Here is a 13,779-nt window from a genome sequence, read left to right as displayed (position 1 = left end):
TTTTTTCCCCATTTGTATGATCATTCTGGCCTGGAAGTGAGTTTAATACAAAAAAAAAACAGAACAACTAATATGTCTCATAATTAATGTCGGCATAAAATGTACTACTTTACCCAAGGGTGTAAAATACATTGTCTTGTTGCAGAAAAAGGCACGCCGAACGCCATGCTTTCATTCATCCAAATAAGTACTATTATGACATATTGAAGCACATTCATCATCACACAAAACAAGAAAGCATGCTCACTTATTTACTGTTCATTTGATTAGTATGTATGGCCTACAAGTGTTTATACAAATATTTACTGTATTTATGACCTAACCACGGCTCATCTGTTTTATGAAGCCGAGTCATGATTGGGTGTTACCCAAGCAATGAGCAACTGTGATGTCATTTTCATTCAACAGCAAGTGTGACAAAATGGCCACCCCTGAGATGCATAAAAATGGGTGGATTTTACTAATTAGTTCAAATTCCACAAATGCAGCATTAATCAGAATGATGTGTTTAGTCTAGCGTGGGCACGTTGCCCTGCCCTTTAACTAAAGCATTAATATTCTATCACTGGAGGAAGCTTTTACAGTAAATCAGGTTGTCTTTTGTCACCATTTTCTAGGTTATAACTTGTAACGCTCTATTAATTTGTGAGTCATCATGAGCAAACAGGCTTCTCACGTTTCATCGCCACACTGCTGATAAGATCTGAGTAACATGCACGGTGTCAGAGTTATGAATAAAAATCGTTTTGATAAAAAAAATAAAATGACTAAAAAAAAAAAATCAAAGGTAAATGAGTCTGGTCAAAGTTATTTATCTTTCAGAATGACATCTTTGTACTGCACACATTTTTTAAGTCAAACCACACTGGATTTTATGTTACTAGAAAAAAAAAACGTGTCTTGATGCATTTTATTGACTCACTTGTCAAATAAGCATCTACCAGGTCATATCGTAAATAAAGCACAACCATCCTTTTTGAACAAAAAAGAGGTAAGCAAGTCTAATTATATTTTCATATTACAGAAAAATATGACAGTTGTTCTCTTGAAATCTAATTTGAAAACAAGCACACTGTATTTGTCCCAAAATGGTGAGTGTGTTCATTGGAAGGTGACAAATAGCACTATTACTAGCACTTTTTGCAAAAACATTTCCCTTCTTAATAAGTACATGAGCCAACCTCCGTTCTCGCGTAAGCAGATTCAGTTATCACAGATAATACAAGGGAAACAGACATTTAAAAAAAAAAAAAAAACATAACATAAAATAATTTAGTTAACTTAACACAAGTAATCCAAGAAGATGGCCTTTGACCCGCCCCACAGGTTCGACACTTCTTGATCTATTTTTAGAAACAATGTGTTCTTTAGATAACAAAAGAAGTTGCTTCAGTCTCTCAGGCACCACACGAACATGAACGTGCTGCAATTCAAACTTTTTGTGTGTGTCCAGCCGTGGTGCGGCATTCAACGTCTGCCAAAAAGAAAAAAACAAGTCACCAAACAGCCTTTTTTTTTTACTTGGACTCTCCCAGTAGATGGACAATGAGTTCATATGTGGACAGGACGATGGCTGTGTTGGGGATTTGTCTAATTAACTGTGGAATGAGTCCTCTATAAAAAGCTGCATAGCCTTCTTCCAAAGCTATTAACCTCCCGGTCTGAAAGAAATACTTGTACTTGCTGCCCTCCTCACGCAGTCTTGTCCGAATCACCTCTGTGAAGACAAACAACACATGATTTTAAGGTCATTTATTGCTGAAATCGGTTCCGACAGGTGACGTGCCTGGTACAAGTGCTTACCGTGTGGGTAGGCTATGCAGGATGCACAGCCCTTTGAGAAAGCAGCTGCCATCATCAAGCGCAGAAAGTCAGACGCTCTTTTCTCATTTTCACTATTTGGGGAGGCCAGCTGGTGGTCGGCGAGTCGCTTCTTGAGCGTCTCATAGATGAGGAAGCAGATCATGGTCTCAGAGATGCCGGCGTAGGATGCAGTCAGGCCGCGGTAAAAGCCGCGGACGCCCTCCGTTTTGTAAACATGGCGGGCGCATTGCAAAGCATTCATCTTTTTCTCTCCTCTGGCTCTGGAAAGTCCAACAAGCGTCTTTTGATTACTTACAAGAATCCAGATGATTTTTTTTTTTAGAACAAAACTGATGTTTTATTTGGAATGTGCAACCTGAACAAATTAAATAAGTGATTCCCAACCACTGGGCCACAGAACAGTATCGTGACAGATCCAATTTCACGCCCTGCCACCCATCTCATTTTCACAAATATTATTTAATTCTACAAAACTATGACATTGGCACACATATAGTGACAGTTAGAAGATTACATGTTTGTCCCCTAGATGGCAGAAGGTACAATCAACTAGGGTAACCCATTGCTGTTTAACAAATAGCAAGTTAGCTTTGTTTTCAACCAAACAGGCCAAGATTTCACATTCAGGAAATTAATTTCTACGTAAATTTGGATCGTTATTTGAGTGTTTATGTAAACCTCGTGACGATTTTGTTAACCATTAAGTTTTCCCAATGTCAAATATGTGCTTTGGCTGAAAGATTGGGAAATACTTCGAGTAGAGAATGACATGGGCTAGATTGTTTTGTTAAGATAAATGATTACGTCCTTATTTCATAATCAAAATTGGAGAATTTGTTGAGGCGGGGGGAGAAATTGTTAGTAAACTGTGCAGGTGTGCAATGTGCAGGAAATCGTTTTCCTCATGCAACTTTCCTCAGAATAATCATATGGAATTAATAGCGTTTTGTAAACGAGCTTTTCAAATATTAATCTTTAGTTTATCCTTTCGTTATATAAGAGCAGTCAATCTCTAACTTAGTTCAATGAATAATGGACTGTCAGTTTTTTTCGCTTGAAATTTTCAAAACTTTGGATGAGGCTTATTTTGTTGCAAAACATTTGATTCCCCCCCCCCCCCTTGACTCCCAACACAACCCCCTTTTAAAAAATAAATTGATAAAGACATTCTCCTATGACCTTGCATATTCAATTCCACGCCCCCAATGCAAGTGTAAATATAGACTCTTCTTCTGCACACAGGCCAATGCGTCAGAGTTGTGTATTTACAGACACAGATCACAAGCTCAGAGTCACGTAGTGAATAGCTCAAGGACAGCAAAGCGGTGTCAGGCAGTTAGCGCTGCTGTTGTAAAAGACATTCTACACACCGACAACATGCGTTCAAATACCCTACTCCGGTGTTACCCCAAACGTCACTGAGCCAACAGATATAGTTCTATATTGCAAAAACTAACAGCACACCACCAATTTTTTTTTTTTACAAAAATATACATACATTAACGAAATGGATGATGTAGGCAAAATGTAAACCTGTCTAGTTGAACAAATGTGTTACTCGGTTGTATGCTTGGCAACAGGTGGACACAAGTTAAGTTGAGTTGTTCCTTCTTTCATTTCCAAAAACAGCATTTAATTGTTCCGGCTGTCACTATTCATCACTAGCAAAGATACATGAACAAAGATAAATTACTTGGGGGCGGGGAGGCGGTTTAATGATGATCAATATAAGTAAGAATTGATCATTTCCTTCGACACACCTTTTTAGCTCTCGCTCTCCGTGATGTGTATGAGCCCGAATGAAACATCCGTTCAGTGTACAGGGTTCGACAACTAATTTTAATGAGTGGCCGAAAGTCAACCACTGGTTTTGAAATTGTAATAACCTGTGTGGTGCATCACAAGGTTGCATATTAACAGATAATTTTTGTTAGCAAGACCCAGCCACGCTTTATAAATACTGTAAATGTGGTACTAATATTGTGTATTTTAATAGTTAACTATAGTGATAATTTCAGACGCACTCGTGGATGAAATGGTGCGTCGTTTGCAGTCTCTGTTGACAAAATGCACACTAGCAACGCACGAAGCACACCTAGTACAGTCAGTGAATACGGATGAGGAAGCCTCTCACAATGTCCACAATACCACCTTTACTCTCACCAGGGTTTTATAGTTTTGGAATTTTTCATTTCATTTCGTTTTTTTTTTTAAAATTATTATTAATTTAATTAGTTTTAATTAATATTGTTATTGTTTGGGGGGTAGTTTACAATTTTAACAGTCCACAAACTTTGAATTAAGATAAGTGCAACGCATACTGCTTCTTAAGTTGGATGCAGACGTGTTTTTGTTTTTCAATTTTAGTTGTAGTTATTTTATTAGTTTTTATTAACAAAAATAACCTTGACTATCACACACTTCCTCTCTTTGACAAGCCTTCTTAATTGACAATCATGCTATGTTTTTATGGTTTAATAAATGTGATGCAGTTTAATATATTGGATGTGATGCCTCAAAACCCAATACAATATAGTCCATTCTAGTCAGGTTCTGCCGTGTCGCACAATGTGCCGCCGTATTGTGGTTGGGAATCACTGGTCTACTCTATGAAGATCCGGAAGCTTCACGCAAGAGCACACAGAGAAGGAGCACATAAAGCCATACTCACTTTTTCTCCAACTGCATCCTGGTCTTGACCATCCAGACAGGATTCATCAAGGAGTTTGTCACAAAAGCTGAGGGACAAAAAAAAGTTTATTCAACTTAGATACCATTCCAAGACAGGAAAGGAGGAACACTTGAGAATTTGCAAGTTTTCACTTTTCATGTCAAAGCCCATCAAAACATTTTATTGGCTGCTGGATCAAATGGCACTGCTTTTATGGGGCGTGTGTGATTATGCTAAAGGATCACCTGCAATACCAGCTGAGGACATGTGTACAGCACCACTATTGGGAACCAGCATCCCATTAAAAAGCTCTTTGGATTTGGAATACGCAGCAAAATAAATGGCTCTGAAACACAGGAGAACAAGCCAGTGAGTACTCTCTCCACAGAAGGCACCGGAATGCTTTTCATTAAAACACAATGCAAACACATCCTCCAGCGGGGAAATCTGTGAATGAGGTTTTATAACTGAAATGCATATTCATGATGCGAGTGATTGTGGAGCGCATGTATACAGACAAGTGGGTTTCCTGCACCTCACTTTGGGAACATACCGTCACCGCACCAGAATGGGCTGAATAAGCACAGAGAGCCCCAGTGGCCACAAGAACAGGTCTGCATGTTCCGAGTTGGCTTGTGGCTCAGGGTAGTTGTAGCATAAAAGACTTGTGATGCGGCTATTCATTAACCAGGGGGCGAAAGTAACCCCATGAGTGTCTTCAGCGAGCAGTCTCAAAGTCCAATCAATGCTTTGTTGCGCATTAAGACATTGATGCTAAGTGCTAACAGTAGAATACTCTGGAGGATGTTTGCACTTCTTGACACTCTAAAAATAAGGATGTAAAAAATGCATTAGAATGGAAAATACCATAGAATAGAAACCCTTTACTCCCATATGATGTGGAATGACACAACAAAAGTTGTTGTGAAACTCCTTTGAAAAATAAAAGCGGAAGAGAGATATAAATCATAAAAACTAGACTAAAATACTACAAAGTGCAATGCAAATGGTAGTAAGGCACACCCGTTATACCTGGATGTGAAGTGGCAGTGGAGTGAGGAATATTTTAAATGTAAAAAAGTAGCAGTGATGTTAAATAATTGTTTTGTGCAATGTGATTTAAATACAGTATTACAAACTAAGAGAGAGTATGGGGGCCAAACGTAAAAGAAAATAATGAAAGTACAAGAATAGTCCCAACAGTACATACAGAAATCTGAGCCGGTATGAATTGTTGGGGAACTGGTCAAGTGACACAGAAGACAATGTTTTGACAAGCGATGAAAAAGTATGAACAATGTAGTTTGACTGTGAAAACACTTGAGTAAAAATTAGTAAAGTAAATAAGAAATAAGTAAGCACGCTGAAACTATATTACCCAATAACGTTATTTATTTTGAGTGAAGATCGGCGGCTCATCTTTGTGTGGCATTTTTGTTATTCACATGATAAAAATCACAAATTGATTCTCAAAATTGTTACACCATTTTTTGTGTTTATTTATAATTCTTGTTTTCATTTTTCAGTGTGTTGCTACTCTTCCCTTTACATTTTAGTTTGAAACTGCTAAACTGTGTATGGGAACATGTTTTTAAGTAGGGACAAAATAAGTTTCAGTTCCTGGTAACAACTGTGAGAACTCGGACATTGAAGCAATGACAACAACTTCCTGTTCATGCAGGCAATCAAACTTCCAGGTGTGTGGTATCAAGTTTTGGCTTTGGGGGTTAAGGTGCTTTTGTTTTTGAGTACAAGGACATCTCATAGTGCGTAATCAATAACTTGCACACCAACTGCCAGGCGTCACAACATTGCCTCATAGTTCAACTTTGTGCGACAAAAACACAATTATGTAAACATGGTGGGTGTTGCCTAAATATGGAAGAAACTGAAATGTGGAGCGCAGTGTTTGCTATACCTTGAGGGAGCCACACCGACAAGATTTGGCCCCAGACCACGGAAAAGAGATCTTGGTCCCTCTTTTTCGAGGATAGATCTGAAAGAAATACAAAAATATCCATTGGTCAAATTAGGTTTACGATTATGTTACTTTAAAAATAAAAACTAAATGTGCATTCACGCAATGAATCCCTGTTCCATTATTGGAATGGAAATTATAACATCCTAATATGATGAAATGTTACATAACAAGTGCTCCCCTTGAGACATAGCCACACATACACCCGAACTCACATGCAATTGGCTCATCTGCTACACAACCCGAAAAAAACTCCACCCCGCATCTATTTAACTCTTTGTGACCTTCATAACTCAGAGGACTGGGACTTGAAAATGTAGGAAGCAAAGCAGTCCCTCTTGGCTTCTGTGACATACGCCCTACCCAAAAAAGTGCATTAACTCACTGAATTGCCGTTGCGGTTAAAAAGAACTCCTGCTCTTCAACAACACCTCAGTCAAAATGAAACCAGTTGTTCTGAGGTCAAAGTCACTCGCGGGCGGTTGTTTATGGCTGACACGATATACTACTGTATGTTATCTGGTACAGTGTAGAACACCGTCTGCCATGACAAAGACAGTACAAACGTACAACAGTGAAAACACATTTGGGGTAAAACCACCCAAGACCTGAACTGAAACGCAAAAATATGTTCTATGGACACTATTTAATCATCTCTTTGGGTGTCTCAGACCTCAAAATGTAGAGCCTCAGTTCACAGCATACCAGACCAGTTTGCAGTCTCCGTCATTTGGGTGTAAACTAAGACTGCGTCTGCAGGACCCCGCTAAAAAAAAAAAAATGTCCCTTTTAGCTTCCTGAACTCTTCCCCTGAAGCAGCCTTTATATATATATATATATATATATTATATATATATATATATATATATATATATATATATATATATATATATATATATATTATATATATATATATATATATATATATATATATATATATATATATATATATATATATATATATATATATATATATATATATATATATATATATATATATATATATATATATATATATATACATACACACACACACACTTTACATGTATCTACTATTGTTTGAGTGCCCCACAAATATACAATACATACATAGATATTTTTTTTTTTATTTCACTTATCACGGTTTCTGGTAGAGAATGCTGGTCTGTGTCACAGCATGCAGCTGTTTAGGAACACCAACCAAGAGCAGGACACAGTGAACTTAATCCTGCTTTATATAGGACAAGATTAGCGGCAGACTGTTACCCAGAGAGGAAAAATCTGCATAGAAATTGTTATATAACTCCTCTTGGAAAAAAGAATGTAGACTTTATACTTAATAATACAATGCGCCATTCCTTATTATGATATTCCTGGGGCTTCCACAATGTAATTACATAAGTCTTCACATAGGCTAGTGAGGAAGTTGTACCGCCAACATGTGTGGAAACAAAGTGTTCCCACCATAGGTTGAGAACTGCTGATGCCTGAAAAGCGCACGCAATGCAGCATGAGCTGATAGGGGCTGTCTCATAACATTTTACCGTAAGACTTGCACCAGCCCTGGCGTAACAGTCCCTGGTCGGATGACCCCGGTCCCAGTGAGGGTGCCAAGCTGAACTTGGAAGACGGGTCGGAGAGTGAGTCCCGAGGACTGTAGTCGTGTCTTTAACACCTCCAAGGGGCAGGTCACGATGGCTCCCACTGTACCGCTACACCTACAAAACCATATGGGGGGGGGGGGGGGGGGGGTTTAAAAAAAGAATGTACACTATTCGATTACTATGTTCGATCAACATATTTAACACATCAGTTTAATTCCCAATATGGAAGCCCTGCAGTTGAAGGCCACCCAGACCAAAATATTTTTGTCACGCGAGCTGTAAGTGTATCCCACAAGACCAGAGGACTTAAAGTGAGTGTCAAAGGATAGTATCCCCCTATGGTGACACAGGTTTCTTTTGCCAGGAGGAAAAACATAATTTCACATACCCTAGTGCAGTCATTCCCAACTAATGCGCCAGAGGAAAAATATTCACACACTAATTGATCGAAAATCTATTATCTCTCTGTGTCTTTATTGAATTCTGGCAAAAATCTCAGATTTGCATTCAAATAAACAGGGCCAGATTACGCACTGAGAAAGTAACATTGTGACAAAATACAGACATCATTTCAGTATACGTATATACTTTTTGTCTGGTGATTTGTGGTGACATTTTCCTAAATGTGCACTAGGAGCCTTGGCTCAATAATGAAGCACTTCTGTAGTAAAACTTACTATCAATTCTTTTAGTTCTAGTCAGGGAGGCATGGATATCGATACAGTACATACGGATACCACATCAACAGCCTGCAATAAACACTCAAGGTAACAGCCAGGTCAGCTGTGTGCGTTTATCAAGATACTTTTAAGGACAGGGATGACAACACTTTCCAGCTACGGTAAAAAGGAAGACTAACTCTTTAGACGGTGACTGAGGAAGCCGCCTCGCAAGCTGTGACATGTTTTGGGAGCCCCACTGACCGCATGCACATTTGTGAGGTGCGTTTCTTTGACGGTCCAGGATAATTGTTAATTAGGCGTCCATGTTTTTTATCTTACCATGTAATGTGTTCATAACATCCTGTATTAATGATGAGCCAACTTTGATCGGTCACCTTCAGTGTGACCTTGTGCAGACTTTTTCCACACTGAACCATCCATCCATTATCCAAGCCACTTATCCTCACTGGAGCACATCCCAGCTGTCTTCAGGCAGTAGGCGGGGCAAACCCTGAACCGGTTGCCAGCGAATTGCAGGGCACTCAAAGACGAACACCCACCCGTGCTTTCAAACACATGTAGGGACAATTTGGAGTGTTCAATTAACCTTACATGCATGTTCTTGGAATGTGGGAGGAAACCGGAGTACCCGAAGAAAACCCACGTAGACACGGGGCGAACATGCAATCTGCACACTGGAAGGCCGGAGCCGGAACGAACCCTGCACCTCTGCACTGTGAGGCCATCGTGCTAACCAGTCGGTCACTGTGCCGCCCCACGCTGAACCAATTTACAGTTAGTTTTATGTTGTGCAGAATGAATGCAGTTAACCATGAATCTCCGTCAGTTCCATTATATTTTGGTTAGTTTCTATCCTTCACCCTAATGTCATTTAACTTATGCTTGCTGTTCGGAGCAGCCGTCATTCATGTTTACACTGGCAGTCATGCAACTGCGTTCAGATACATTTTGTGATGAAAGTGAATGTTATTTCTTTCTATACGTTATTATTGAACTGATTGCTATGGGAATTAATGTTTGTGCAAGAATGCTTCAGTGAACACATACTATATGATCACGTCGTAATTTTACATTTTGTCTTGTAATATGCGATTTATTCTGTCTCTGTCACCATGTTCTTCAACAAAATGTATTTGTGTGAATTATCCCATGTTCGAAAAAGTTTCCAATATTTCTTAACAAAATTTGATTAGAATAAACCACATTTAGATTTAAATAAACTGGCCACAGCATGTCACCCGCAACATTTTTTTTTTGCCAATGCCACATGATAAAGTTGTGTATGAATGTCATTCATTCCCAACCACTGTGCTGCAACGTTTAAGGTCATTAAGTGAGCTGCAGGAAGGTATCCTATTTTAACAATTGACCCAACAATTGTTATTTATTTACTACCAATGGTGACTCTTTGGTCATCTATCTGCCGGCAGTGCAAAATGGCAAGCAGAATAATCTAATGCTCAACCTGTTGCACTTCATCCAACAGAATACCATCATGTCTTTGTATTCAACAAAACAGGCCCACATTTCACAATGGGTTGGTAAATTTAGAAATAACTGGAAAATGTTTTTGTTGAACTTACTCAATTTTATTTCTGTGATCCTAAATCATCTGGATCAGATACATGTTTTTTTTCAGTGAAAATTGCGTCATTCATTCATTCATTTCAGAGTATATGTAGTATCGATAAACTCTGGCCTTTATAATGGGGGAATCTTTAACAGTTTCGATTATCCTTACCAATGTATAAAGCTCACTTATGTGTTGAACGCTGTAATTTCGTTGACTTGCAGACATTGTCAAAGTTGTCGAGAGTTTTCAAGGGTAAAATGGCGTCCTTATAACTAACCATACGTTGTCAATGTCATCGTGTCGCTTCTAGTTAACTCGACATGAGGATTTTTTGGGGTGGAGGTTTGTAGAGTTACAAGCAACAATTACCGTCGATAAGGTTCTGACCATCTTTACGCCAGTAGGAAGCTGGCATGCAGACGATGGCAAACTGCCTCTCGTTACGTAACAGCAATGCTCAACCCGTGCGATCAGCAATCGTGCCAAGAAACCGCTAGCTAAACTCCAACCTTGCAGTGGGAGTTTAATGGAGCATTTCTGCACAAAACGCAAAGTTACCAGATCCCCACGCGACACTCGACTGATAATTTCGTGCAAAGCTTGGCTAGCTAATATCCGCGAGGATGTATCGTGGGATATGTACATTAAGTGTAATTGGTTGTACTGTACGATGTTGCCGTGTGACTTTGTGACAAGAATGTTTACTTACTGGTGGCAATGTTTAAAACACACACGCAATATTCAGAATGCAGTCAGTCTGTATGGAAAGATTATGTATGAAAGAATGTAAAAAAGCGTTAGCTGTGAATTCAAAAGCTAACGCGAGCTAGCTGACGCTAACCGTTAGCATCCCTGCTAACGGCCCCGATACGAGCCCAGGCACTGTTCGCTACCTGTAAAAATTGCCATTTTAACATTAAAGTGAACACGTAACGCGTATTTCGATAGGCGTTAAGAAATTACCCGTTTATAGTAAGCTGTATTACATGGACTTACCCTCCAGCAAAGAGATGCAGAAGCGTGTCTTTCTGGGCCATCTTCCGACTACTTCTTTTTTTAGTCTTTACTTTTCAAAGAGCCACCATACTAATGCGATATCTCCGAATAAAGTCGCTTAAAGCGCAGACCAAGATGATTCGGAGAACAGAGAGCTGCTCTTTTTCACGTGTACTGTGCTGACTTTCCGAGCCGGCTGGGCGGAGCTGTCACTCTGAGGCAGACTAAACTGAGGAGGTGTCGCCCACGATGACGTCAGTGGGCCGGATGAGGGCGTTGTCTGTGACGTTGGCACACGTGTTCTGGACACAACGTCTGCGACTTTTTCAAGTTGTGCTTTGTTGTTGCTACAAAAACGGAAGTACAAAAGGAGCACGAGGTCAATCGTGTTGGACCTGTTGAGAAATTGACCCAACGGTTGGTAAATAAAATTCCTGCTTATGGTGACGTTAAGTTTCTCAATTTTTGTGTCCAAAAATCAGCAGTGGTTGGTTAATGGATTTACGTATATTTCTCAGGTAGCAATTGTACTTGAACAGATCAAAAGTAGGGTTCATACTTTTTGACCTTTAAACTCATCAGATGACAACTCAAAGGAAAAAATAAGGCCGAAAATAAGACAGGAACAGCAGCAACATGGGGAGGGTCTTTAAAAAAAAAGTAAATCCCTGTAACGGAATTAATTCAACTCTCAGTATCTGCACCACGTAAATAAGTGAAAGTAGGTAACCCTTTTGTGAGTAAAGACATTGATTTTCATTGTGCCAAGTTCTGAAAAATGTCATTTTTACCGTTTCAATCTTCTTAAGTACATGACAGACTCTATACTGTATTTTTACTTTTACAAAAGTGAAGAAGTTGAATCAGTATCTACACTTTTATCACTCTTTTTACACAGGTTCTCTGTACTTTTACTTAGGAGAGGACAGGGGGTTATCACTTTCTTCAATATGTTCTGCGTGACCTCAGTAGTCTAAACACTGTATTCTGATTAATATTGCAGAATCCAGCTCCACACAACACAATCATAGAAAATGGAATGATGGCCAATTCTATTTCGATCGGATTGAGGATTAAAATGTCTTCCGTTTTTCAAATATAGATTGCACCCTTAAGTGCCTGCAAACGATACAGTACTTTTTTGAAGGAAAAATAAGACAACAGTTGAATAATTATCCAGTAATACAGTACATCTGGGTCCAAAGAGGAAGGCATCTTTTTATACATCACAGAAATATTTCATATCTCAACACTTACAACAATGTATGTCTTGAGTTGTTAATATTTTTTTTGAAGGACCCATATTAAGTTCAACTGATTGGACTAAGCCCACATATTATGCTCATTCAGTTATAGAACATGAAATCTCTTGCTGCAATAGCATGTCCCGATGTTTACTAGCCAGATGTTTATCTCCCAGCAGTTAGCCTCCTCTAGCTGTGATAAGAACAGGAAATAACAGGAGATAATACGGCAAGAAAAACATGATCTTTCCTACTGGGAGAACAACAACAAAGAATGTTGCTGGTGGACATGTGACACAGATGATGCTCCCTGGTCCGAAAAAGTAAAAGCAAGTGCGGTTACGGTACAATTCCGAATACCATACAAGGAGCTCAATTGAAAACAACAAAAAAAAAGTGGGTCAACTATGTTGCATTTTGAGTGACACAGACACCGCTATTGACACCAAGTGAGTAAATAATGAAACCTGCAGCTGTATGTACAAAGTACAATGGATGATGCGAAACTTTGCCCAATCGTGACTTACTGCCTGATATTAAGTGCCATATAATTTCAATTCAGGTCTTAATAAACCTCATATAACACTAAACCACAAAGAGGATTTGACCCACTCAAGTTAACCAACTGTGAAAGGCACCAATAACTGAGTCAAATATGTTTTGATATACTACACTGATGTCGTGTGACACCATCTAAGCAAATAATGAAACCTGCAGCTCTAAGTACCAAGTACAATGGATGATGGGAAACTTTGTCCAATCATAACAACTTACTGCCTGAGATCAAGTTCCATGTACCTTCAATTCAGGTCTTAATAAACCTCATATAACACTAAACCACTAAGAGGATTTGACTCACTCAAGTCCACCATCTGTGAAACTGATACAACTGTGAAAGGCACTAATAACTTGAGTTCTACACGCTTAATGTACCACCACTTGTATCCTTTAGAGCAGAGTTACAAGCAGACGGGCTATATTTTCCTTCCACTTGGTTTCACTTCAGAATTGCGTTTGTCCAAAAGCTAAAAAGGTGGGGGCCGCACTATTAGACATTGGGGACAAGTAGGGCGCAAAATATCTTGCCCCCGGCCCGCGAATTTGAGACCTCTGCTATAGCACATCCAAAGATGGTTAATTAGTAATCCGTTTCAGTACAAGGGGTTACATTACAGTAGTTTTGCACATAGAAGCAAATTGGTTTTTGTCAAGTGTATTATATATAAT

At 39.1% G+C, this 13,779-nt stretch overlaps 1 protein-coding gene across 1 annotated transcript; it reads right to left on the bottom strand.

Moving 5' to 3' along the window:
- Positions 1-796: 796 nt before the first annotated feature.
- On the bottom strand, positions 797-11,575 carry slc25a33 (solute carrier family 25 member 33). Its single transcript, XM_088291180.1, has 7 exons — positions 11,309-11,575; positions 7,997-8,170; positions 6,414-6,491; positions 4,741-4,841; positions 4,496-4,562; positions 1,804-2,084; positions 797-1,717 (listed from the first exon to the last, which is right to left on the bottom strand). The coding sequence occupies exons 1-7, from the start codon at positions 11,347-11,349 to the stop codon at positions 1,518-1,520; spliced, it is 942 nt and encodes a 313-aa protein (XP_088147306.1). The 5' UTR covers positions 11,350-11,575; the 3' UTR covers positions 797-1,517.
- Between the last annotated feature and the right edge of the window lie 2,204 nt (positions 11,576-13,779).

The sequence above is a fragment of the Idiotropiscis lumnitzeri genome, chromosome 3 (assembly GCF_059441095.1).
Source record: "Idiotropiscis lumnitzeri isolate Australia: NSW breed Sydney's pygmy pipehorse chromosome 3, RoL_Ilum_1.0, whole genome shotgun sequence".
Classification (NCBI taxonomy): domain Eukaryota; kingdom Metazoa; phylum Chordata; class Actinopteri; order Syngnathiformes; family Syngnathidae; genus Idiotropiscis; species Idiotropiscis lumnitzeri.
This window is presented reverse-complemented; position numbering and strand designations above follow the sequence as displayed.